The sequence below is a fragment of the Necator americanus genome, chromosome X (assembly GCF_031761385.1).
Source record: "Necator americanus strain Aroian chromosome X, whole genome shotgun sequence".
In the NCBI taxonomy this organism is placed as follows: domain Eukaryota; kingdom Metazoa; phylum Nematoda; class Chromadorea; order Rhabditida; family Ancylostomatidae; genus Necator; species Necator americanus.
In genome coordinates this window covers 23410886-23438075 of record NC_087376.1, presented here as the reverse complement: position 1 = coordinate 23438075, position 27190 = coordinate 23410886, and the positions used below count along the sequence as shown (strand labels likewise).

At 41.8% G+C, this 27190-nt stretch overlaps 5 protein-coding genes across 7 annotated transcripts in view; 3 read left to right on the top strand and 2 right to left on the bottom strand.

Moving 5' to 3' along the window:
* Nucleotides 1-1139: 1139 nt before the first annotated feature.
* Nucleotides 1140-17979, bottom strand: RB195_025035 (uncharacterized protein; the record flags this gene model as incomplete). Of its 3 annotated transcripts, XM_064213018.1 has the most annotated exons (14): nucleotides 1140-1311; nucleotides 1792-1870; nucleotides 2762-2930; nucleotides 3024-3145; nucleotides 7707-7779; nucleotides 7917-7941; nucleotides 8001-8052; nucleotides 8884-8956; nucleotides 14956-15076; nucleotides 15139-15217; nucleotides 16878-16912; nucleotides 16965-17050; nucleotides 17106-17179; nucleotides 17727-17979. In XM_064213018.1, 14 exons carry the CDS (start codon nucleotides 17977-17979, stop codon nucleotides 1140-1142), a joined length of 1413 nt encoding a protein of 470 aa, XP_064068899.1. The 3 variants fall into 3 exon arrangements, with proteins under 3 accessions (XP_064068899.1, XP_064068900.1, XP_064068901.1); XM_064213019.1 differs by lacking the exon at nucleotides 17727-17979 and having other exon boundaries at nucleotides 17106-17144; XM_064213020.1 differs by lacking the exon at nucleotides 17727-17979 and having other exon boundaries at nucleotides 2816-2930; nucleotides 17106-17144.
* On the top strand, nucleotides 5085-5354 carry RB195_025037 (uncharacterized protein; the record flags this gene model as incomplete). Its single annotated transcript, XM_064213022.1, has 1 exon — nucleotides 5085-5354. The coding sequence occupies one exon, from the start codon at nucleotides 5085-5087 to the stop codon at nucleotides 5352-5354; it is 270 nt and encodes an 89-aa protein (XP_064068903.1).
* RB195_025036 (uncharacterized protein) lies at nucleotides 5391-5963 on the top strand (the record flags this gene model as incomplete). Its single annotated transcript, XM_064213021.1, has 1 exon — nucleotides 5391-5963. The coding sequence occupies one exon, from the start codon at nucleotides 5391-5393 to the stop codon at nucleotides 5961-5963; it is 573 nt and encodes a 190-aa protein (XP_064068902.1).
* A 2063-nt stretch (nucleotides 17980-20042) lies between the features above and the next one.
* The window catches only part of RB195_025030 (uncharacterized protein), a gene marked incomplete at both ends in the record, with an annotated part of 31687 nt that continues 24539 nt past the window's right edge, over nucleotides 20043-27190 (top strand). The window contains one exon of the mRNA XM_064213013.1: nucleotides 20043-20109. Within this exon, the coding sequence (XP_064068894.1) occupies nucleotides 20043-20109 (67 nt within the window). The remainder of the gene's footprint in view (nucleotides 20110-27190) is intronic.
* RB195_025034 (uncharacterized protein) lies at nucleotides 23631-24317 on the bottom strand (the record flags this gene model as incomplete). The annotated part of the gene is made up of 2 exons (XM_064213017.1): nucleotides 23631-23779; nucleotides 24155-24317. The coding sequence occupies 2 exons, from the start codon at nucleotides 24315-24317 to the stop codon at nucleotides 23631-23633; spliced, it is 312 nt and encodes a 103-aa protein (XP_064068898.1).

The window sequence follows — 27190 nt, the reverse complement described above, 5'->3', positions numbered from 1 at the left end:
TTTCTTCATCCGGCATTAGTGAAGAGAAATGAACCGATTCTCCTAAACGACAATGTCCAGCCACACATTTCAAAGGTGACGCTACTGAAGTTAAACGAATTAGACTCGAGACTCAGCCTCAGCCATCATATTTGTCAGATCTTTCGCCAACCATCTATCACTTTTTCAAACGTCTGGACAGCTGCCTAAGAGGTAAGATTTTCCAAAGCCAAAAAAAGAACAACTCCCGGAATTTCGTGGACTCCAAAAGTTCGGACGTTTACACAGCGGGAATATGCAAACTTGTGTCTCGTTGGCAAAAATAAAAGGGGTTGCAATGGTTCTTATTTGGATAATTAAAGTTGATTTTGAGGCGAGTTATAACGTTTCGAAGTTGGAGAAGTGAATGTTGGGAAAAGCGCATTATTTCTGCACCAACCTAATAGAACCCAAACTCGAAAAGGCCACAAGATGGAAATAAAATACTGGATGGGAGTGGTAAAAAGGATCTGAGCAAACTTGGTGTTGATAGGCTCTGAAGCAAGATAAGAGTTCAGTAGGTTATGAAATTGCAACTGTGTAGGAGCTTTAGCCGAAGATCGAACTGATTGGAAAGATTCAAGAACGACATACATCTGTATTAGGCGACAACATTCACTCGGTGTTTAGGTAAACTAATTATTCCAGTGTGGCAGGTGTAGCGCAGTTGCTGAGAGATTCAGCTGCTACTGCACGGTCACCTATTTAGAACTATCCCATACTCAGCCAAAAAGTTCGTCCCTTGCAGGGAAAGGGATGTAAAACCGGACTATATAGTATAGTAACCGGACTTAGACGGATTAGAGAAAAAAAACACTAATTTTACACGTCGGCTCGCACCCGGAAGTCACACCCCTTGAGAAACCACAGACGATTCTTGATTAAGGTCAAACACCTTCTAGCTCCCAAAGAGATTGATCAGACCCGCGCAGTTCGTCCTTTACCAACTTTAAGTCATGCTGTTCGTTGTCCCGAAATTGTAGAATTCCGTCAATAACTCACAGTTTGGAGATTTATCCGAACTCAAGTCTGTGATCGAGGTAGTGTTTTTCACATTACGTTATAAACACAGTTTATTTTCTCACATAATACGGCACTTTTAACTCTCACAAAATTCTGGATCATAGGTCGTCTACGCAAGGCGGCACGAGTAAACTCGGTAAGTTGATATATCCAAGTGTTTTCTTTTTATCTTCATTGTATATGGACATAAAGTCCACATCGAAAGTTCGGAGTCCACGTGGCAATCGAACCATCACATCACCACCTGAGTACGACTCCAAAGGATCCCCTCTAAAACAATGTTCCATTTGTTGTTTTTTTGACGTCATCTTCAGAAATTACCACGCACTGAAGATAACCTTATGGGTTTCTTCCACACATGTTTTATGTTTGTCAAGTTCCCGAAACTTCCTTTTCTTTTTATGTTTGTCAACTTCCTAAAATGATTTGTCTTTTATCTCTCTAGGGTAGTTGATGTGGCAAAATACAACAAGTGGAGAGGCCTCGGAATATAGAGGAATTACAAGAAAGTACAGGCATTCCTTCGTGGCGCTCACAGTGAGTATCAGTTTCGATTATTACTCTTATGTTTATAAATGCGCAAAATAAATGTTCCATAAATTCAAAAGAAAGAGAAAATGCCTGAATGTTGAGACTATTATAAATGTATATAAATTTATATAAAAATGCAAAGGAAACACTGAAATATTTGTTTTGTTGCATCGCATTACTTTTAAGATGCATAGTTGGTAAAGAATAGATAAAACCTACAGTTCCTGCCCGATTGTGCGAGCTTTTGTCTGTTGATGAACATGCGAGACATTTCCTGTTCCGACGAAGAAGAAAGAGTCTAAAAAAACTAATATCTCCATACCGTATTTGATTGATACTCCATTCAGAATCGCATGCCCAGCAAGAATGCTTCTAGAAAACGAAAACAGTTGGCTCCGCCTCCACTTCTTCAACGCGACCGTTGAACTGCGCTTCAGATGTGAATTAAAGCAAGAGGAACGGTGGTGATCTCGGTGAAGAAGAGCAGCGAACGACTAAATTCATCGACGTCTAGAACGTAACACAGGAATGTGGTCAACCCTAATGTGAGATTTCTCTGTCGCTCGCGGCAGATCACTGAGGGGACAAATGGTACAGGTGAAACTATTGTACTAGAAAATCACGAAGCAATAAAACTGTTTTCCACAAATCAGACACTAGTGGAACTGCGGCGCCGTGATGAAGAATATATGATCTTTACTTTTTACATCCATTTTAAGCCTCAAAAGCTATGCTTAGCAAATTTGTCTCAGCATGGTTCAGCACGAGCGAGAGAAGCTCATGCTGTTTATGTCTGCTGCTACATTTTTTTCTTTAATTGGAAGACACCAAAAACCAAAATAATGCTTTGGAAGAATGGAGAAGAATCTGATAATGGATGTAAGGTGTTTCTCGTCTAATAACTCATCTTGTTTCTTGCATGATCAAACGAAGATTCTTGGAAACTTCTAGAAACCTTCATGCAAACTCCAATGACCATGAACTGGTCCGTAAAAGTTGCAATGAGCTGGGTAAAACCTTTGTGCTGGAACCCTGGTTTGTTAATAAGATCCTTAAAGTGTGGGACACGAAAGATAAAGCGCGGTTCTAAATGAAGTGAAACAACGTAAATAATCAAGATTGTATATAATTGTATTTTGCCCCTATCCATACTCAAGCACCATTCATCCGAGAGCATGTTAGAACGCACTCGGTAGTTTTTGGCTGATTTCGAAGTGGAAATCGGGAACAAGGATTGTATTACAATTCAGGATCCGAATTACTCCACTAGACATATCCCGCTCTTGAGAGATAAACGGACCAATATTTTCTTCTCTGGGAGGATCTGCATCTGCTAGTGAAACCAGTGGGATGGAAATCTGAACAAGAAACCAGTAAGATGTGATATGAAATGAGATATGTCTCATGTGCCTCTCTGCTCAAATTTGCAATTAATGGTTTTGATCATTTACGTTTTTACACTGGTCGTAAAGTCCAATCCATTTGTAATCGGATAGAGATCCACCATTCGTAAGAAGAAAGGCAACTTGCTCATTGGTGGCAGGCGGCAACGAAAACGAAGCATCGAACTTTCCTGGAAATGTCAGTTTAACTCGTATAAATTTTGCTAATCTTCATCATTATAAGTCATAAAACTGAGATATCTCGGTACTCCTTCAACAATGGTCCGGATGTCCTCCAGAAGTTTGCATAAGAGTGTACAGGGTGTGGCATCTACACTAAATTTTGAGTAGGAAGGATATCGATCTTGGATTTTCCGCTTTAATTTTGTAATTTTACTCTAAAACTCAAAATGTTGTTTTACTTAAAACATCATAACCCTGCGGATGAGCATTCTCGCCCCTGCCGACAAATCATTCCCACATCTTACGCGTAGATCTAGGCAAGGCGGCCAAGAAATACGTCTAATCTGCGACGTTCGCTTAATAAGTTGGCCGCTGACCGTTACAAAATCCTGAAATATCATAGCTCAGCTGACGCTCAACACAAAACACGGATGGAGAGTGTGCGTCGAGTACTAGCTCGCTCCGTCAATGATGAACAGATGAACATCCATCATCCTTTTTTCGGCGAAACCATTTTCACCATTAACCATGTCACCAAGGTTTCGTTAAAGGCATCATACCACGAATCTGAGGTGGTGAAGAAATCCGTGAAGAACAGCATCTTCCACACCGTTTTTTTACGATGATTAGGTAGTGATGAGCGGAACCTTCCCGCATCCCGCGATCTACAATTCCATCTATGGCTTTGCTCCAGCCTTCATACGAGGTTCCCAGAATGCCACGAGTACTAGCAGGCTCCTCAGTCACAACTATCATTCTCTCAATGTCATTGTCATGGTGTTCACCGAAATATGCACAAGTTGCCTTATCCTCCTGCATTTCGTACGAATGAAAACTAAATTGAACTAAGAAACATACACATTAGACATTCTTGAGCATACCGCAGAAGCTTGGACCCAAGAGCACTTCTGAAGGGTACAATAAGTTTCCCAGCAGGACGGTGATGGAGATCATACTGCAAGAATCAGCCTGCAGTGGTTGGCGGCGAATAACACCCACTCTCATTCTCCTTATAGAATGATCGGCAATCTCGCTCAATTTTAATCTCACGCTATTTCAAATAAGGGATGTTAATATAAGGATGAGCGTACTCTCTCCAGTCATATCGAGTGATACCTATTTATTATTAACGTATGGGACGCGGAAAATAGTTTTGACAAACTCATGATTTAATGATAAACACTCACAAGATTATGGGGTGGAAACCGTGCAATGTAGTTATGACCCGTAGTGTAACCATATTCATTTATTTTCATTTTGCAAGCCCTTTTCTCATCAAAGAGCAAATTTTTCTAGAGAAAATGTTTTGCGGTTTGAGTTTCTCGCAGTTTATTTTCGAGTCTGCGCACATCGTTCACGTGTGTTCCCACCTCTATGTGTAGAGGGGCAGCGTAAATGAGTCGGATTGCTACCTGCACGTGGTGGCCCTGCTTTAACTAAATACAATCTCACGAGTGTGCGCACTGAGAACGTACGAGCTATGTAACCCGCACTGTTATATGGCGAAAAATCCCCATACATTGCAAAAAGGTGCCGTCTTCCAGCACATCGCCAAAGCCCATAACCTGAAAGGTCAACTGCTTGAAGGGAGCAAGGAATCTTTAGCAACAACCATTCGTGACCATTCACCTTGTCACGGTGAACTGCTGAACACTATCGAGTGAACTCCAACAAACCACCTTGTCTAGGCTTCTGCGATATGTCTGCGTGCGCTTTGCTGCACTGCAGGAAACACGCATGAGAGATCGGCCCGTCATCAGCATCGAAAATTACACCATATACTAGCTACCATATACTAGCTGTGAGAAACGATTACAACAACTTGGTAGAGGAATTTGGCTCAACATCGTCTAGGTGCGCTTTTGCACGACTGCGGAATCGCAGAAGACGTGAACTCTGGATCCTACTGGAGGGGAATTGTCGTAAACTTTGGATGCTCACGCAGCTATGGAAACCGCTGAGGACATCGGTAAAGACTCCTTCTATGATGAACTCAATGTGATGATGTCTAAAATACCAAGCCAGCGGAATCGACGCAAATGCCAAGATTGGACTCGAAGAGCAATCCGATGTGCTAAAAAAAAATGGTACTATCCAGCAGAGAGCACGTTGGACAAAGGTGGCTGTCTGGTCGACTTATGTGAATACACGTGCCTCATCATCGTTTCCACGTTTAAGAGGAATCATCGAGCAGCTCAGCTCACGTGGCAAGGATGAACCCTTTTAACGCCTGAAGAGCAGCACAAGCGGAAGATGAGGACTCTAAAACTTCAGCTCGACTACGTTCTTGGGAGGAACATTCCTCAGTCAGATATCCGAAAATCCAGAACCGTTTGGAACGTCACGTTCGACTCTGACCACCGTCCAGTCCTTCTCAGCTTCAAGATACGGTTCAACAAGAGAAACCGAGGACATGCTCTTCAACCGAAAATCGACGTGGCGGGTCTGAAAGGCGAAGATTGCAGAACGAAATTCCGCCAACGTGTGTCTATTCATGTTGGAGTACGGACCAGGAAAAAGCTTAGCGATGCGGATCCCTTCACAAAGTGCATCCAGGACGCTGCAAAGAAAACGCTCCCGGTTCTATTGCCGGTTTGTATCTGCGGAAACAAAACCCACGTACAATTCTGTATTCTCTTTTCTTGGTTGAAGTCACCAGCGCACAGCGCTGGTGACTTCAACCAGGAAAACGTCTTACAAGGAAGACAGCTGCAACAAGACCGCGAAAACGAGTGGACGTCAAGAGCAGAGGAGTTTGAAAGGTGTAGGAGGACGAGAACCCGCGGAAAGCCTATGCTTTACTGGAACAGTATAGCAGCGAATTGAAAAGATGTCCTCCTGTTCTTAACACTGCCAAAGGAATAGCTGTCGGTGAAGCAACCCTTCCAACTGGAGAAATCACTTCAAGACCTTGCTGAACCGGCAACCATCGTCAGCTCCTGAACTCGAACACATTCATAGGCCGACATATGCGGTTAACGAGGAACCAAGTCGGAGGTTTTGGTCTGCATCCAAAAGATTAAAATGGAAAATCTGGTGAAGACGATGGGATTAGCGCAGAAATGCTGAAATATCTTCCTCCGTCTGAGATTCGTGAGATGAAAAAGATCATCCGTTCAATATGGATAGATGAATGGATCGTGGAGATACGCTATCATAATTGTCTTCTACAAGAAGTTATCCGTCACGGACCCTAAGAATTATCGAGGAATATTTTTGCAGCGTGTTATGTACAAGGTATTGGAGCCCCGGACCGACTCATTAAACATCGAGAAGAAACAACGCGCGATGAGCAAGCTTGCTTTCGTCCTGGCCGATCTACGATTGACCAGGTGATTTCATCCTCAGGAGAACGATCGAAATCTGGCACCGCATTCGAAGGCAATGCAATCAGCGTTCTTGGACTTTGAAGCCGCTTTCGACTCTTCTTATCGAGGCCGTCTTCACTCCGATGGAGTACTAGGAAAATTCCTTCGCTTGCTTGATGACATGAATCAACGAACAACTGCTGCAGTTCGAACATCTTGAGGTGGTAACTAGAGTAAGACAAGGGGCAGTGGCGGGACCTTCTTGTTCAATTTCGCCATCGACGACATTGTGCGAGGAACAGTAGATCAGTATCCTGTCGATATCATTTTAGATAGACCCCATCACCAGGGAAGTCAAGCTGAGAGTCTACCTATCCGCAATTTGCCCCATCATGGCGCACCATCTAGGGTGATGGAGAGGCTTCATTGCACGGAACGAAATCTGCTTAGACAGCTACTTGGCTACTTTTGGCCTAAGGTATGCCACAATGAAGATCTTTACGCAGAAATTGATGTGGTATACCGGCGGATGGCACGTTAAATATATCAACATCTTGCACTGCTATCGAATGTGAAGTTAATCGTCTCCGCTTTTTTGATTTTATGTTAAGGAGGACGGTAGGTTGCCTTGTTCAACGAGTTCTGAGGAGTTTGTCGAATTCGAGTTAGAAGAAGCCACCTGGCTGAAAACGGAAGTTCTGGATTGAGATGGTGAAGGAGAATCTGAGGACACTCGACGTGGATAGGCAGTTCAGGCGAGACCTAAGGTTTTGCAGAATATGGAATAGCGACGAATGGATTGATTCTGTGCAAGCTCTCGAAGAAGATTGAGAAAGTTGGGCAGAGGTATGTTCAGGGACGGTATCCCTCGGTGAAGATGCGGGTAATCGCGTCAGACGATAACATCAGCCCGCCGATTAAGTCAAGTAAGTCTATGTGTAGAAAATATCTGAGTAGGAAAATGTGACCTTGCTGAGAAACTCGTCTAACAGTGGCTGCGAGGTTGAGATTGAAATAAGACAATTGTATTCTATCTTGTAGAGTGAGAAATTCTCTGCTCAATAATTTTCAACACTAGTAAAATACTTTGCATTTCTGTGTGTGTTGTTCACAGTGAAAAATAAGAAAGGAATAAGACTTTTTCACCAACTTGAAACAAATTTTCCATGCTGCACTATTAGTCTAATAGCAATGTAATGAGTGAATTGACATGAACCTTTACAGTTGCATATAAATGTTTAGAAATAAACCGTGAACTAACTTGTTGTTGTGGTCGCTACGACGTCATCGTTAGTAAGGCCATCATCCAACATCTGAGAAGGGGACGCTTGATTCTAGAGGTATAAAAAATGCATTGCGGTTCGCTTATGTGATGCAGGCTAACGTTTGCATTCATGCGCAACCAAATTCTTCGAAATCAAAACTTCAAAGCATTGGATTTAACAGTATCTGAATCGAGTGCTACACACACCTCATGTCGATGCTTCTCAGACTTACTGAAATGAATAAATAAAATGCGACTCTCATATGTGAAGTGCAAAGACACAGGACTTACTCGAATACAATCATTGGTGTTTCACTATCGCTAGCCGAAGACAAAATTCCTTCTGAAAGCAAGTAGAAAATGCCCTGCTATTCAAAACAAAATAACACAGCCACATCACGCAACACACATAACAATGTTCAGCAATGGGTTTGGAAAAGCTCTCGATCGAGCTCCATCTACAAATAGATTTCCTTAACTTTTCCAAAATTTTGTGAACTGCTTGCATTCGTGTTGTTTATGGCTTTAACAGAGCCAGTGCAGAACTACCGCAGTTGAGGCACCTAGTGTGTGGGCCACGACTGAGGTTCAACGGAATCGCGACGTCTTGAACAGGCATGCCCTACTTTTTAGAAGATGTAGAGGATTTCTCGGTCTTTACCCTGCTTACTTGCTCCATGCCCTACATTATGCAGTTGGCTCCTTAGTGCGACAAGAGAGCCAAGAGATCAACTACCTAATGAAAGTCAGACTCCTTGCAATTACAGCGTAGTCCAAGCAATTCAGATTCCTCAGGCGCGTGAACTTACTCCCAGTTGTAAACGCGTAGTGGTTGTCTTCTCATAGAAATCGCTTTCCATCGCTCTACTTTAAAAAATGGCTGGGCGTAATTTTTCATTGATATCCACAGAGGGATACTCCCAAAAACAGTTTGAAGTTGATTCGAGATTCGACTACAAACAAATTGAAGAGGTTTTAACTGCAGAGTTGCGCTACTTTCATTGGACTGTTGGCTTCTTGCCGCAATGAGGAATCAATGACAAAATGTAGGGCAGAGAGCAAGTAAACAATACTGTGATCAAGAATTGCCTTACATCTTGAGAAACGTGGAGCACACCTGTTCAAGATATCCGCCCTCCACATCAAACAGTATGAAATATGACAACATTCTCACCTGTGATCAACGTTGGGAAGGAAACAGTGGTTGATGGAGGTGTGGTCACCTGACGTCGTTTAGTTTCGCCATCCTAAGACAACGGAATCTTTGATAGTTAACTTTTGCACTGCTTCAAAATATTTGAAGCTGCGCAGCATTTGTTTTTGTCAATGGAAAAGATCGGAAGGACAGAGCTTCATGTAGGTATCAGGACGGCTTTCATCTACGTTCTAAAACAAGGGCTAAAAAGTGGAAAGGAGAAAGGTAGGAGAACGACGTGTATATGTATACGCGTACGTGTACGTGTATATGTATACGTATACGTATATCTATATGTATACGTGTACGTGTACGTGTACGTGTATATGTATATGTATACGTATATGTATATGTATATGTATATGTATATGTATATGTATATGTATATGTATATGTATATGTATATGTATATGTATATGTATATGTATATGTGTGCGTATGTGTGTATGTACGTGTGTATGTATATGTATATGTGCATGTGTATGTATATGTATATGTACATGTATATATGTATATATGTATATGTATATGTATATGTATATGTATATGATATATGTATATGTATATATGTATATGATATATGTATATGTATATATGTATATATATATGTGTATATGTATATGTATATGTATATGTATGTATGTATCTATGTATGTATGTATGTATGTATGTATGTATGTACGTACGTATTTATGTGTGTATGTAAATGTACATGTGAATATGTATACAAACGTGTATGTGCATGTACATATAAATGTATATTGCATGAAAAGTAAAATTAAAACTAAGACTAAAACTCGTGGGACTAAAGGCTTGCAACGTGCCCATGGGTTTCAAATTTATATGCAAAACACAGCAATAGAAAAGAGCCTCCTGACTCCGGAGGAAAGCCAGGTACAGTAGCGCCGGGAAAGACGGGGTTGCAAGAGTCATGAAGGTTACCGAAACCGAAAAAGGATGATCTGTGCTTACAACGCCTGAAGGCTTGCATCGGATGGCCATTGACCATCTGATGATGCAAGCCAGGAAAATTGAGTACGACGTCATCGGACTGATCAAGACGGGACGACGCCATCCACTGAGTGCCGTATAAAACTGAACCTGGCGAAGAAATGTTCTTTGGAACATGTGACAGTAGAGGAGTTGGTGGAGTTGGTGTCCTCGTCAACACGTGTATGGCAAGGAATATAGATTCTTCCGAACAACTTACAAACGAATCGAACGTTCACGGTTGAGAAAATATGGTTCAATGCCAGCTTTGACTATCTTTGTCGCTTATGCTCCAGCACCAAGCTACGATGAAGAAGAAGGAGAGGATTTTTGTATGGATCTAAAAAAGTTCCACGGAGAAAGTCATACTTTCTGCAAGGTCATTGTTGGTGATTTTGGTGATTTCAACGCCAAAATTGGCTCGAGAAGAACGCTTGAGAAACTTCACATCGGGTGCACGTCCTACAAAAAACAGAATGAACAGGGGGCGAGGTCATGGTGACTAAGACCATCAATGGGAAATTGTAATTTCAGAAGTCCTCTTCTTTACGCTGGACGTGAGAGTCACCCGGTGGAGGGGGCCGTAATGAAACTGACTACATCATCGTTTGAAAAGGGTTTTGCGTGACGGATGTTGTTGTTGTGGCAAAGTTCTGAACGGAATAGTACCATCGCCTCTTCCGAGGAAGCTTTTCCTTCACAAGGAGAGAAAAGAAAGCAGCTAAGTTTAAAAAGCAAAGTCCCAAAACTATCATTAACTAGGATCTCTTCGCTACTCTAGTCGGTTTTTGAGAAGATTCCGCAATTGACAACATCGATGAGGGATGCGACCAGCTCATTTAACGCCTTCACGAGTGCACGAGGAAGGCTGAGTTTTTTAAACCCACCAAGAGACATCTACCTCTCGAAACTCTTAAGGTGATAAGCCAGCCTGGAGCAGCGCGAGACGCAGGCAATCAGGAACTCACGCTCAAGCTCGCAAGGCTTTGCGGAGAAGCGGTAGAAGAATACCTCAGAGAGGGAAGAGCAGAAGTGCTGTCTGAAGCTGCAGGAGTGAGAAAAAGAATTAGCTATGCCTGTCGAGACTTCTTCAATGGCAAGCGAAGATGACTCCTCTCCGGAACACGAAGGAAACAACCACTGCATCGAGAAGGGAGTGAAGAAAATTATCTGCGGTTTTTACTTTGATCTTTTCGACAGCCATATTCAGTTCCCTCCTCACCGTCTGTGGGAAGATGGACATGTCATTCCAGAGGTTCTTCTGCCGGAGCTATCATGCTATCATGTCGGTAAGAAATCGAACGGGACAAGAGGTACCCTCGAAAAACGGCTGACCGGTGCTGAGCTGTTTTCAGCGCCGTGTGCCTCCGCATGATTACGGCTGCCGCTAGACCAGTAAGACAACATCTAAGACCACCTTGGATCACCTAGACTCCGCCTCCCTACTACCCTCGAACCAACGCGGCGTTCGATGATCGCGTCAAGATGGAGCGGTTTAAACTGCGAATTCGGAAGAGAGAAGCGAAAAGCGAGCTCACGCAACATGTTTTGGAATTCAAATATGGTAATCTGAGCGCGTGTTGTCGGAAATTAAGGAGAAAAAGAAAATAATTCTATTTATTTAAAAAGTATGTCACCAGAAGCATAATAAACGGTGACATGCTGAGTGACAATAGTGAACTACATTGACCTCTTTTGACAAACTCCACACAAATAAGGATTACAAGAGAACATGCTGCAGAAAAAATACTAACATGTATATATTTTCACAGATCCCATGACTTCACACATTCTACACCGTATCTGTTCTATATAAGCACGCTGTGCAAAAGTATGTGTTAACACAATGTCCTAAAACGAGTTCGATGTTCCAACTGTAATCCTAAGCAGCCGTTTGATTTGTGTGTGTGTCCACTTTTTGAAGAAAGGATGTTAGCAGCATCAGGGAAATATGCATGGAAATAGATACGCGAATGAGTCATAGAAACCCATTCCTCCATTGGGGATCCCGCTCACCAATCCGACGCCAAGGTATCCGTCTCCCTTTCTTTTTGGGATTTCGTCACTGAGACACACACAGAAGTACACACGTAACAGAATAAGCGGTCATTATATAGCATGATATTTAGCAAATCTGGAAGTGTACATTCACATAAAGTTTATTTAGCCTCAGTAACAAATGACACAAACTAACATGACCTATCAAAGCCAACGTACATACAACTTTGGACAATAGTGGAAAGGTAGAGTGCTCGCCTATTAGGTGCATCGCGATGGTTTGGCACCCCAACGGTGGAGAGATTTGCATCATTATGGAATATTTTCGTGACACACAGACAAACACACACATACACACATACACACACGGACTAAGCGCGTTATTATATAGCATGATAGTAACATTCCAGTCTTCATCTGAATAATAACTATGTCGCAGTTTATCTAATGCTGAATGTGTTTGTAATTTTCGTGGCACTCCATTCCCAAGATCACCATTCTAGGAATCATCTAGATGAGGAATGTTAGGTAGCCTGCATCAATAAGTTTTCTCAGTTGCTTTTCTGTCCAACTCGAGTGTAATTTACGGGATTTTTGCGGAACGTGTACATACTTTGTACGCTTGCAAATTTTGTTTATAGGAATCCAATGCGTGCAACTTTCTTGTCCGAACTCTCGTGTCAGCAGGTCTAGCTCGCAAACAAACGAACACACACAAAAGTACATTTGGAACATTCAGAAACAAATCCTATGAAATTCCTGGGAGGAAGCTACATTCACAGACATTATTTGCCAACCACGTTATTAGTTATCTTTCAAACTGTAGAACTCTGTCAAATGAGGTATCTATGGAGTTGTTCGGATAGTATTTCACCAAAAATAGAAGAAAAAACCAGATTTTTCTAGGAATAAATTGAATGTTGCAGCAAAGAAACGAAGGATGGTAGGATGTTCTCGAAGCTTTCATAAAGCTTTCATAAAGCTTTTTTTTAATTTCTAGAATATCATAGGTAAACAGCAATTTCGGAGCGATCATCTAGTGCGAGTGGCTCCAAGAACTCAACTCGAGCGAAGCGGTCGAAACATCAACAACACGTTAGGCGAGGGCACTGTTTCCCGTTGAACAGTCAACTGCAGGTTCATTTTCTTCGCAGCAGGAGCGTTTTCAATAGAGTACGTATGAGCTCCTTCGTGCATGAGAATATGACAACAGCATACGCCGATCAGCCCCAAAAATTGGCCGATGAAATTCAAGAAAAGCGGCCGAGAAACTTAACTATTCATTTGCTGCACACCTCTTCAGATAATCGCAAAAAAAAGTCGTAGAGCTCGGCTGGCACAGGTCGCACACTAGTCGTAGTCACCCGACCCTGTGCCGTCAGACTACCATTTGTTTCTGCCGCTGAAACATCACGCACAGAAAGTTCGAGAAATACGACGACCTCAACACATCGGTCAACTTCTTCGTGTTGCAGCCTCCTGAAAGGGCGAAGAGCATCAGTGATTTGATCAACAGGTGCCGAAGGGTATAGACGTCACGGTGAACATCTTGTTGAATGTTATTTGTTTTAAATAATGTCATGAAAAATTACAATTTTTCGGTGCAAGATTTTCCGAGTAACCTAATGGTTATACTGATTATGATTTTGATAACCTCAGAGCGATAGCATTGACTTCGTCAACAAGTTGATTTTTGCCCATTTTTAATCATGATAACGTTCAACAAAAATTTTGTAAATTACACTCGACTTGGACAGAAAAGCAACTGAGAAAACTTATTGATGCAGGCTACCTAACATTCCTCATCTAGATGATTCCTAGAATGATGATCTTGGAAATGGAGTGCCACGAAAAATTACAAACACATTCAGCATTAGATAAACTGCGACATAGTTAATATTTAGATAAAGACTGGAATGTTACTATTATGCTGTATAATAACGGCTTATTCTGTCACGTGTGTGCGTCTGTGTGTGTCTCAGTCACGAAATTCCAAAAAGAAAGGGAGACGGGTACCTTGGCGTCAGATTGGTGAGCGGAAGCCCCAATGGAAGAATGGGTTTCTATGACTCATTCGCGTATCTATTTCCATGCATATTTCCCTGATGCTGCTAACATCCTTTCTTCAAAAAGTGGAAACACACATACAAATGGCTACTTAGATACAATACTAGCCAACACACGTTCGCGTGGTCTGACATAGAGTTTTATCTTCATCAGTACGATGATGATCATTATATCATTCTGTGCTTATAGTTAGGAGCGGAAGAAACTCATACTCCGAGTGATATTTCCAAATTGTGGAGCTTTCAGAGAAAAATAGATGTAAAATTAAGTTTGATTGTTCTTTCCACTCTGAACGTCCGGCAAAAGCCGGACGTTCAGACTGGTTATTCATAACGGACTTTTTGCTTTTTCATTTATGTATTTGCAAATCGAAGATTACCGGTTCCTAAATTCACTGAAAGCCACCTTTTAAAACAAGTTTTTACGACAAATCCTAGAGCTCAAGTATTCATCACTTCTTTAGGCACTCTCACTATCCTTTAGTACTGTTTCTACTCTTGATTATAAGGAAACAGGATACAAATTGAAAATTTCCGAAGGATGTTTCCAACTGTTTATTGCGCCTACCGTCACTATCCCGTTCTTTTTTACACAGATGTAAGAAAGCAGCTGCTGAAAACTCCACAACCATGTGGAGTTACCCTTTGAGTTGTTGTTTTCACAGAGTAGACGCTGGCTCTTTGCAATCAAATATTTGGCACAGTTACCAATAAACGAAGACTAGTGGTGTTACGCAATGGTGCAGTAATTTCTCAAATCAGTTACAAATAAATAAAAAATTAGGGAAGAAATTTCAATTAATTGACAGCTGCAGAAGGCGTCAACAGTCCATGTCGAAAAAAAAGTTTGTGATCACAATTACGACTTAAACATGGGGAACTCTGTAATGTTTTGAAAGCCAAGAAAATATTCAATTTAGACATCACATAGGGAGTTGTGAAATAACTAACTAATAATTGAAGAAGAAGAATAAAGGCACAAAAATTCCTACAATACCTTAAGTTTAGGAAGGAATTGATTCACGCTCTCTTCTCTTTCTTCTGTTTCTTCTTCGTCGTCAACGTATTCGATCTCTTCATAGAATTCACTCGGATGAAGTGATGAAAGTGACTCCAACCTTAACAAGCATTGACAAATAAAGAGATCGATTTTCTGTGGAGATAACGGAATGCTAAATACGATAATGTTGCGGTTGGAGGTCGTGTTGATGTCGTTGTTTTGCGTAAGGGTCCGTACTTTATAAGCCGTCTTGAAATAGCTGCAAAATTTCATCTCATCTTCGTGCACTATCATAAACAGCAATCTTTCTCTTTCTTTCTCTCCCCTCGATTTTCTAAATACAGAATGGATTTTGTCATTACTGGATTGAAGTTAGATCTACTCTTTCTAGCCATGCTTACTCATCATAGTATGTATTTTCAAGCTACTTAGTTGCAGGACACATGGTACAATTCACCTAGTGATGGAAAGGCTACTGCTAATGGGAAACCAGAAGATTTTGTGCTCTTCGCTCAGCGTAAGTCGATGTTAAAGCGGGAAAAACAATCTGAAAGTGAAAGAAATAAACGGTTTACAATTTTCAATCTGATTTGGTCCGACTTGTGGCAATACTATTAGCCCCAATTTTGGTGCCTCAATCAGGATAAATGATAATAAAATATATTAATAGTTTAGTATTTTTTTAGTTACTTCTTTATTAAATGCAGTTAGAGGCGGTGTTAGGGAAACTTTTCGATGTTGGGATCTCTTCAGCAACAGATAGGGTTTGTAAAGTAGGCATTACAGAGGAAGTGTGAACCATCCCCTATGAATCCAGGAATTAGATGAACGAGGAAGATCTAGTCTGTCTAAAGAGGTAACTTTAGACCCACTCCTCCTCCCTTTCTCCTCCTCTTTGAGTGATTAAATCGAGGCGCATGGATTTTATTACGGGTATAAAAACTGTGCGAGTAGGTTAAAAGCATCACCCCACGAATCTGTGGTGGTACGGATTCCAGGTGGAGTATTCGTTTACGGAGTCGTAGGTTATGGAGTGAAGGGTGATTCCGTCTACTTCTTCCTCATTGCCGTAAAAAAACGGCCCGAAAGATGCGGTTACCGGGTGTTCCGGCGCGCTATTTTCTACAAGGAGTTCGACTGGAGCGCGCCAGCCTTGTGCACGTGCCGCCTCTTCCGGAGCGTTTTTTTTTGCGGCATTTAGGAAGAAATGGACGGAATCACTTCCCTCTCCTTAATCTACGATCCTGTATACGAATACTCCAGCTGCAATCCGTACCACCTCAGATTCGAAGGGTGATGTCTTTAATAAGATCAAATCCGGAAGCCTTCACTGCATCACTCACGTTGTTATAACGAACTATTACGGCGAATAATTTCACTATTAGCAAATATTAAGTGCATTTTATCAAACTTGAGTCGCCTCAGTGTGAACAGGAGGTTTCGACTCCCGAATTTCCAGCATCTTCTCAGTTGTATTTCGCTGCTGTTTCTAAAAACCATCGTTAACAAATGTATCAATGGAGAAAACTCAACATCGAAAACTTCTTTCAATGCTGTTTTTGACGGAGCTAACATTCATTTATTAATTTATGAAGGACAAAGTGGTTACTGTGCATATGTTTGTTTAACTTCTACACAACACCATTTTTTTCAATGCTTTTACCACCACAGGTGACAACTTAGCTTCTCGTGCTCTTTCAAGAGCATGACAGGTTGCCGCTGCTCGGTAGAAGGTAGTTCTTCGTTTTTTTAAGGAAAACTCATGGGAGAGCGCCATGCCTCCCGTATTTGAGACAACAATACTGGTAGAAAGGCTTCAGTTATTGAATAAACAAATGAATTAGCATGCACTTCTAGTAGTTCGTGACCTAGAGTAACTGTGAAGGAATTAAAAGTATCGATTAGAATGAGGAACTTACTCCTTTTGATGGGTTTATTCTTTCTTGGATCAACACTGAAACGTATGTTATGAGGCGATTATAATTTAGCCTGAAAGAAAGATTTACCCTCTCTTGGTTATTTGTCGGTGCCGCCTGATTTCCTCCCAAGAAAAGTTCGGATGAGTATAAGCTAGCAGTAGCCCTTCTCCAATCTTGAAACATTGAATTTGAGTTTTTCAAGCTAGTCTTAGATTTTCTTTGAACTACCTTTCTTTCCATGTCCTCTTTCCGCGGAGGTCCTATCATCGCTGCGGTACCTAATTGGAACTTTTGCAATGTAGCTAATAAAATAATAAATAAGATTGTGAAGCATTTGTGGTAAACAGTAACAGTATTAAATTAGCAACAATTGTCATTAAACCAAAATCTCATGGTTCTCAGGACATTAACCTAAACAAAACTCTTAACACTACTTTGTTTCCCAACTACAGAAAGAAATATCAAACGAAGAACGTGGTTCTGATGAAGTAGAGAGATCATTTGTGATCCTGAGCGATTGGAATAAAACCTTCTTTTGAACATAACCGTAGATTCATTTCTGAACAGCCACAGCTGCTTTACTGCTTGATGTTCAACTCTCACATTTCCATCAAGATCTTCTTCATAAACGTGTATGGTGTACTTACTACCAAGGCAGTAACGTCGCACGAAAAAAGAGATAAAGTGTGAGAACGAGATTTTGACAATACAAAAGTGCACAAGAATTCTGTGCAATGTATATCATACCCGCAATTACCACCCGAAATCCCCCATCTTTTTCTATCGATTATTTTGAAGCATAGAAAATGATATACTGGAGACAAGTTGCATTTGCCACATAAAACTCACACGATGACATCGGAGGATCATGAACAAAGTCAGCAAGAAGAATGGTGTGATCGTCAGATAGGTATAATTCTCCACGAACTCCTAATTCATCACATTTGAATGTCCCTAGTGGTACGCCGTAATACGAAAGATCTGGCCCAACTACAAAGTTTTGAACAATACTCAACAGCATTGGTTCTGATACGGAATCTATTGACCCACGAGCAACTGCAGCAGAGGAAGCGAGAAGTGCGGCAAAAATAAAGTAGTTCATGATGAGGAATGCGAACTGCTGAGTAGTTGATTGAATGTGTTCTTCACAAATAAAACGAACGAAAACGCGGTTAACCCATTAGGTCAGTGGGTTATGATCAGCGATCTCCTCGTCATTGATCACGATTCACTGCGAATCACACAATTTGCTGAGAGACGGGAGGAAATAATCTTGAAAATGTTAGAACTGATTTTTTGTACTCATATCGGACATAAGCAATCAATAAATAAATACAGTAAATGGAATTAAAGGCATCACCCCACGAATCTGAGGTGGTACGGATTTCAGGTGGAGTATTCGTATACGGGATCGTAGATTATGGGGAGGGAGGTGACTCCGTCCATTTCTTGCTAATTGGCATAAAAAACGGCCCGGAAGATGCGGTGTGTGCACACGGCTGGCGCGCTCCAATCGAACTCGTTGTAGGAAATAGCGCGCCGGAACGCTCGAAGCCGCATCTTCCGGGCCATTTATTACGGCAATTGGGAAGAAATGGACGAAATCACCCCCTCTCCTTAATCTACGATCCCGTATACAAATACTCCACCTGAAAACCGTACCACCTCAGATTCGTGGGGTGATGCCTTTAAGGGCAGGTGTAGCAGAGTCGGCAGGAGGTCCGCCATGTCCACACGGCCGATGGTTCGAAACCGCTTCAGTGCCAGTCAAGGCTTGGATCCCGGGGTAGATAAATTGGCGCTAAATTTGTCCAAGGGCATAAAAACATCGACTTGATACATCGGCCCCCAGAAGTCATCGTACAAACCAACATGCGTTCCAAAACCTCAGCGATTACGAACTGGAGTAGGACGAGTTGGCGCATCCCAAGTGGATTGACACGCCAGAGATTTTACTCTGTTTTAAACAGAATTAAAGAAACAAAGTAGACTCTTTATAAAAAAAATTAAAGTAATATAACATAACAAATATTAGTAAAAGTGCTGTAATAAATACTGATGTATAGTGAAATATAAGTATATAAGTAAAATAAAAGTATGTAGTGCAGAGTGTCAACACATGTGTGTGTCTTGTTCTCTACCTGCCTTTATTGCACACATTGCATTAATGGAGATTCCAACTGGCATGAATTTGATAGAAGGGAGTGTGAGAACCAGTCATATTTTCCTTGGGGAGCGAGGACTCTGTAACCTCGGACTCCACTATTTAAAAACTAACTTCCGCCCATTTTTCCATCTCACACCCATTTTATGCGTCTAAGGTTTGCTAATTCAGAATACAACTTCCTTGAGAAAGGTGTCGTAAACACTAACAACAATATGAGTATAGTTTGAGGCAGAAAATGTCGGTGTTTATTATTATTAGAAAGACTTTCTGGAGCCCAGTAATGCTCAGTGGATAGTTACGTACCTACTGGAATAGAATGGTTCTCCTTATCTGTTTAGAAACATACACATTGAAAAAAAAAGATTTTTCTCACCGTACCTCTTTCAGTTTTTCAGTTTTGAAAACGTACCACATTTTTAACATTCATAAACATGAACAACTTCTCCAATTAAGGGTTGAAGACTTACCAGAAGACCCTGCGATGTCGACAGATAAAACAGTAGCCTGTGAATTGAACAGAAAGACCTTCACAATTAGGAGTAACCAACCACTGGTACGATATATCGGTTGCCTAGCACGTCATTGCAAAAATACTATGCACGTCCGTACACCTTAAAGGATTCTGATTTGAAATTGTCGACTTCTGATGAAGCTCGGCTCATTACAGTGTTGTTTTCATTTTGTGATGAGCTGTCGGATTCTGAAGTGTAGTCTAGCGTGTTGGTGCATTCTAAAACGAGCAACTAGAGCCAAGTACCTTGTCCTTATTATCTTTTAAGATAACAACGAGGGGTAAAATTTTTATTTCTATATTCTAATTTTTGTTTCTAGGAGGAAAAAGGTTCCTGGGTGTCATTTAGCTGAAAATGATATTTAAATTCGCAAGCAGTTTGCTATTTAGCAATCATTTCTCTATCTGTGCGGATATTAAATGGGAAGGAGCATCCGTTGCGAAGTAATTGTTCAGCAGCTCTGTTATTTATTTTATACTACTCATAATGATGAGGGTCTTTTTATTCAATTTGCTGGTTGCTGTTTTATTCATTGACATCGCTGAACCGTCTGGTAAGCTTTCAACTCCTGATTGAAAAAGGTGTCCATGTTTTTGTTACTAAAACTGCGGAATGTTTTCAAAACTTTCGAGCTCCTTCAGGCGGGGAAAATCTTTCTTACAATTGTTCATGTTTTAAACAGATAAAAAGGATCATTCTGTTCGAATAATACACTAGGAGGTACATATTTAACTGTCCACTGATATCATTAAGCTCCAGAAATTTTTTTCAAATAATGGCTTTGAATTAAACACCTCAATAACTTGATCTTCTGCCCACTTTTGCTTTAATAATTTGAAAGCACGAGAGTAGCGCAATGGGTAAGACGATCGGCAGTGATGTATGAGTAATGGTTCGAAATCGCACTAGTGTCAATCAATCCTCTCATCTTTCACGGGTAGCAGACTTCACTGATACCAGACTTGTTTGGTAGGATAAAAACACAGACTTACAAATCCGCTCGCCCCGTAAGTCACTGTGAGCCCCACAAGCGTTCATGAACCTCAAACGAAGTCTGAGTTGAAATCAAACGCGCAAGTGCATCCTCGTAGGGATCGATCAAAGCCCTGCACTTTGTCCTTTACTGTTTTAGTGGAGCACAGTCTTTCTTCGGGTTCTTGTCTTCTCATGCTTTTTCAAACACCTTCGCTCTTATTGTAAATTCGTTTTTACGATCTCGCTGCAGCTGACAACGCATTTCCCTCTCATACGCTTCTCCTGACTGAAGCCACCAGTAGTGCGGAAAACACATACAGAGTTACGTGGATCTTGTCTCTGTCAATCGAAATTTCAAATAATAACAAGTGGTACCATGAGACACAACGAAAACTGCAGGGTTATTTCATTGTAGATATCCGAATGTCAGCGGCGGGTGTAGTGTAGCGGTTAGAGGTTCCGCTTCCTGCACGATCGATCGTAGGTTCGAATCCGCCCTAGTGCTCACCAGGCCTTTCATCCCTCCGGGGTCGATAAATTGGTACCAGACTTGTCTGGGAGGATAAAAGCACTGACTTGACACATCGACTAGCCACCGCAAGTCATTGCATAGGCCAGATACACGTTCGTAAACCTCAAACGGTTCTGAATTGAAGTGAACGTGGGGGCGCATCCCAAGCGGATTGATTAACGCCAGAAACTTTATCCTTTATCCTTTATCCGAATGTCGCAGAAAATGCCGTTAAGCAGCTATTAACGTTGTTGATATCACCTATTTTTGCTATATGGTGGGAACGTAAAACTCCAGCTATTTTGGTATGCTAACGGTACCACTAAAAACCAGAGTCAAGAGTACATTGGGACTTTCTTAGCAGGGAAATCGTAGGAGGGTTGGGGCAAAAGAAAATCGTAAGGAGGCGGCAAATTGGGGAATGAAAGGAACAATGAGGAAAAGAGAAGAGGGTAGTCCCTGTTAAATGCACTCATACTAAGGTGTGCAAAATTTAGTTCTAATAATCTAATACATAGTCTGGTGAGGAGCCCAGAGATGCAACATGTAAGGGCTAGCGAATGGTGCAGCGCAGTATAGCGCCCTTTTTATTGAAGCGGCCAGGGATTAATATCCGGCAGAATAAGAGTTCTCATTTCACGTTAAAGAGTTTAAAGGGCCGATCTCCTATCCAACAGCGGTAAATTGTCATATTATCGTTCAGAAAAGCTATTTATATGTTATTACTAATCGAAAAGACAACTACCGTTTTTTGCTATTATAGGGACATTTTGTCTATATTTCTGCAAAAGCTGATGTTTATATCGTCGCTTTTTCGAATCTAGTTGGGAAGAATTCTTAATTTTTCCTACCATTTCCGAACTTTTTCAACCAACTCTCGAGAGATCCAGAAAACTTACGGAGATTGCTCGTCGCAGGTTACTTTACGATGTTTGATGAGCCCGATCGTCTCCTGATTCGTGCCAAGACCTTGTACATAACACACAGCAGTGAAATTTCTCGACACTTTCTTCGATCCGTGATGGATAAGGTCTTGTAGAGTCGAATTATGATACCATGCGCCTACAAGTCAGGTCGTCGATCCACATTAAACGGGTGATCTTTGCCAGTTCCCAAAAAGAAGAGAAGATTTGAGCATTTCTGCGCTAATTCCATCGTCTTCGCCGAATTTCCCATTCCTCATCTTTTTGGATACAGACCAGAATGTACAAGTTTGTCGGTACTTCCTCCTGAACGCGCATGTCGGCCAATGGATGTGCTCGAGTTCACGAGCTGATGATGTATGCCGCTTTAGCAAAGATCTATCAACGAAATTGGTTGGAAAGTAATAAGTCGATGAAATCGATGTCCTGAGATAATATAACTACCATAGCAGGTGTAAAAACCTTCTGCCAGTTCTTACCAACACTTTGGCAAACTCTTCAAACCTTACCTGTCAGAATGCAAGGTACCTAAACACTGGAAGATCAGTGAGATCATGTTGTTGTATAAGGGAGATCCATACGACATTGCCATCTATCACCCAATCTGCTTTGTATCCGTCATCTACAAGCTCTTCACAATTGTGGTCCTTGACACGATTGAAAAAGTGTACGATGAAGGACAGCCATGCGAGCAATAAGGGTTTCAAGAGAGATTCAGCACGATTTACCACATTCACACAGTTTAAAAATTCATCGAGGTATCGCGAGAGTTCAAGATGCCGCAATGCCTCACCTTCGTGGAATTAAAGAAGACCTTTGACTCAGTTGAGACGGAAGCGGTCATGGGACCTTGGACAACCGAGGTATCCTTACTCAGTACATAAAGGTACTTCGAGAGTTGTACCAAATGATCTCATCCTGCAGGGACCGGGTGCAGAACGATTTCTTACCGACATGATAATATAAGTCGTGGATCATTTGCTCCGTTCCCCTTCTCGATGTGATGGTTGTCCCATTTGGGTTCCGGAGAGCACTCATCCTCGTATTTCTATTGGAGAATTCTCGACAAGCGTAGCGAATGCTGTTTTTTGCCTCTGCAGCTTCAGCCAGCGCTTCTGCTCTTCTCTTTTGAGGTGTTTCTTTATCGCTTCTCTGCAAAGTCATGCGAGCTCAGGCGTGACTTCTTGGTTGCATGCGGCTCGTGCAGCTCCACGCTGACGTATCAGCTCTAGAGTTTCCGGAAACCGGCGTCTCTTGGTAGTTTTAGATCTATTCGCCCTCCTCGTGCAGTCATGAAGGTGTTCAACATGCCGATCACATTCCTAGATCCTAGTCAATGAAAGTTCTGGGACCTCGCTCTCTAAAATTCCGGCTTTCTTTTCTCTCCTGGTAAACAAAATTCTTACCAGGAGAAAGCGTTGGTCCGATCCCGTACAAAACTTTCAAAACACAGCGAAATCCGTCAGGCAAAACCTTTTTTCATACGATGATGTGATCAATTTCGTTACGGCGCCTCCACCGAGTGGCTCCCACCTCCAGCGTAGAGAGGAGGGCTTCTGGAAATGCGAGTTCCCACGAGTGTAGAAAGCTTCAACGTCTTCCTCTTCATAGCTAAATGTTGTAGCGTAAACAACGAAGACAGTCAAACTAGACCATCTTCGACATTTATTGTGGTGCTCGTGCTGACACAGCTCCTCCAACTCCTCCGCTGTCGCATGTTCCAAAGAACAGTTCTCCAGTTTCATAGACGGCGTTCAACATATGGCATCGTCTCGTCTCGATCGGTTCGATGATATCTTTTTCAAACTTCTTGGCTTGAATCACTAGATCTTCGTTATAATTACAGATCGTCATCCTAATCGTTCGACTTCTGCAACCCCTGGCGCTACCGTACCAGGCTTTCCTCCAGAATCAGGAAACTCTTTCTTATTACTATGTGATGCATGTAACTATAGAATCCATGGACAGGTGCGGGCCTTTGGTCCCATGAATTTTTGGAGAACTTTGGGTTCTCCCAGAGTGGACAAACGGAGACGCTGGAGACGACTCCAAACCGCCTCTCTTGCACCTTCCAGTCACTTAGATGCAGGCTTTTGGCCGGACGGACATGCAGGTTACAAGGATGTTATGAGTCAGTCCTGGCACAGCAGAAACAGGGAGTCGTCAGCTATACTGTCTCAGTAAAGCACTGGCTTTCTGCGGATTCTTGTCCTTCCATGCCTTTTCAAATTCTTTCGTTCTTGATTTCCATCCGTTATCGCGATCTTGTTGCAGTTGACGACGCAACTTTCTTCTCAAACGCTTCTCTTGGTTGAAATCACCGGTCTTGTGATTTCTTGCTGCACACTTCATCTTCTAGAACTGCAGTGACATCGTACGGTCGAAAAGCAACTCCTCGGTTTCTTGTGGAAACATACTCTGAAGTTGAGGAGATTTAAGCAGTGGTCAGAGTCGGAAGTTCCACACAGCTCGACGTTTCCAAATATCCGACTCAGGAATGAACGTCAGAACGTAGTCGAAGTAAAGTTTGAGAGTTCTCAAACTTCTTCTTGAGTTCTCAAACTCCTTCTGCTTGCGCTGCACTTCAGGCGTCAAAATAGCTGAACCTTACCACGTCAGCTGATTGCGACGATGATTTCTCTTAACCGTGGAAGCAATGATGAGATCCCCCTGTTCACGCAAGGTGACCAGACGGTAGCCATTATCCGACCTGTTTCGCGCTGATGATACCATTTACAGATTGCTCACGTGTTATCTTCGCATTCGCGTTGGTTTCGACAACCAGAACCGCAGACTGGGTAGGTCAACATCAACGCATTGAGTTCGTCATAAAAAGTGAAGTGTTGTCGACGTTAAGCCAAGCCAACACCAGAACCTTTTATTCGTTCCTCACAGTTACCACGCCATCAGTATTGGATTTTCGTCAGCATCACCATAGTAGATGGTGATGCTGACGAAAATCCAATACTGATGGCGGACCTGTCTCTGATACGTGTTTCCTACAGTGCAGCAAACGGAACACAGAGATATCCCAAAAGTTAAGACAGGGCGGCGATTTCCCTCGGCAATGTATGACAGTTATTCATGACGAAATGAATAGTTGTTGCTAAAGGTTTCATGCTCCGGGCAGATGACGTTTCAGATTGTAGGCTTTGACGATGTGCTGGATGATAGCGCCTTTTCGCAGTATATGGGAACCTTGCGCCATATAGCTGTGTAAGCTATATACTAACTTCCTCAAAGAGTACAATCTAATTCCTATTAGCATCTAGTACATGCAGAGACTACGAGCAGGTAGAGGTCAGAGTCTTATATCCGCCCCAACATATACTTGCTTGTTGCCATAGATTCCATGCTCTCTTCAGGCAGTTGACCTTCCAGGTTATCGGCTTTCACGATGTGTTGGACTGCAGCACCTTTTTGCAATATATGGGAGTCTTTCGCCATGTAACAGTGTAGGTTATACATGGCTCGTACGTTCCCAATTCATCTAGTCGAAGCAGGGCCACTATGAGAAGGCAGCAATCAGGATTGTATATTCGGCTCCAACTTATACTATCGAGGTTACAAACTAGTCGGTAACGCTTGCAGAACGGAAAATCCATTTGAAAGTGACCTCATCCCTAACCTCTTAAGGAGATACTTCGTTGGATAAGGTTCTACGAAACTGATATTCCGAAAACATTTCAAAAATGGGCAGTATATTGAGGAATGGCATTGATGAGAACCATGGCATTCTTTCAGTCTTTTGCATAACAATGGCGGTTCTGAACAAGAGCAGTTCTTCAATGAAGAGGTCGCTCAAAAATTATTCCCATCCCGAAACTTCACTGATGAAACATGTTTTAAGAGTCAGATGACAGGATATTAGACGAAAAGGACATCAAAACAGAGTTAAATTTCAAACTAACATGTATATGAACAATTTTTGAAGCATGTATTTAGGGGTTTGAAAATATCTACTGCTCCAGCGACTCTTGAAAATGAGGGCACTAAAGTGCGACTTCAAAAACGGTTTTGTTCACGTTTTCTGCTATCAGTAATCATCGCATGAAACTCATTGTGAAGGAAGACGGTAGTTCAGGAAAAGAGGATGGATTATATTAGTATCTCAGCTAAAGATAGGGATTTGACCTGCCATGCTCAGAAAGCCATCAAAATATTGATAATGTTGTAAAGAACATATGTACATACCACGCTGGAAATATGCATGCATTAAGATGTGTTTATTTTCTGTTTATCGACATCATAGATAAGTCATATCACGCTGTTCAATAACTTATTTTGTCGTGTACATGAATGGTATCTAGGGTACGTGTATGTCGAAGTGAATTCCCCTTCAGCTGTTAAGAGAGGAGTGCAGAAAGCCTGCCTAGGATTGTTTGGTAGCTGCATCTGCACCACATAATACACCTGCAGCTTCTGACTTTTGAGACTATAATGCTTTGAAAAAAACCGTTCAATTTATAGATCGAATCATGAAATTGGTGCCATAAGATTAGAGGGAATAAAACGAATTAAGTAGCTTTACATTAGTGCACCATCAGGGAAAGGTTGGGGCAAAAGATGGGGAAGCTCTGATGCAGTAAAACGGGTCCAATTTCGTTAGAATGGTGCAAGAGGTTAGAATGGTGCAGTCGGCAAGAGGTTCCATTGTGACTGCTCGAAATAAGAGGTGATGTTGTGACTCCCGATCTTCTGTAACGACACGTCCGACAAGCTATCATGACGGTAAGGAATCGTACGACACCCGGTTACCGGGATAAGATCTGAACATCTGAAAAACTTTCCATCTGAGGAAGTTGTTGTCAACACATTGGCGAGGCTTTTTATGAATTACTCGTCAAAATGCAAGGTTCTCTCTTAATCAGTAAAAGAGAATGCACATGATATCAGCAACATCTCAACGTGCTTACTATCCGTCATCTATAAGCTCTTTACAAGCATGATCTCCAACAGAATCGAAAAATTATTAGATGGAGGACAGCAATACTAACAAGCATAATTTCAGTTCAGCAGATTGACCACATACATACCGCTTCAGAACATGTAGAAATATCATAAGGTACAGAATGTACCCGTGTTTAATTTTCATCGAATTGAAACTTGAGACGGAAGCGGTTGTGGGAGCTTTAAATAACTAAAACGTTTTTTTCTTCATACATGAAGTACAGTAGGATCGCTAGATCTTCGACAGAAGACGAAGAAGACGCGAATCCGCGTCT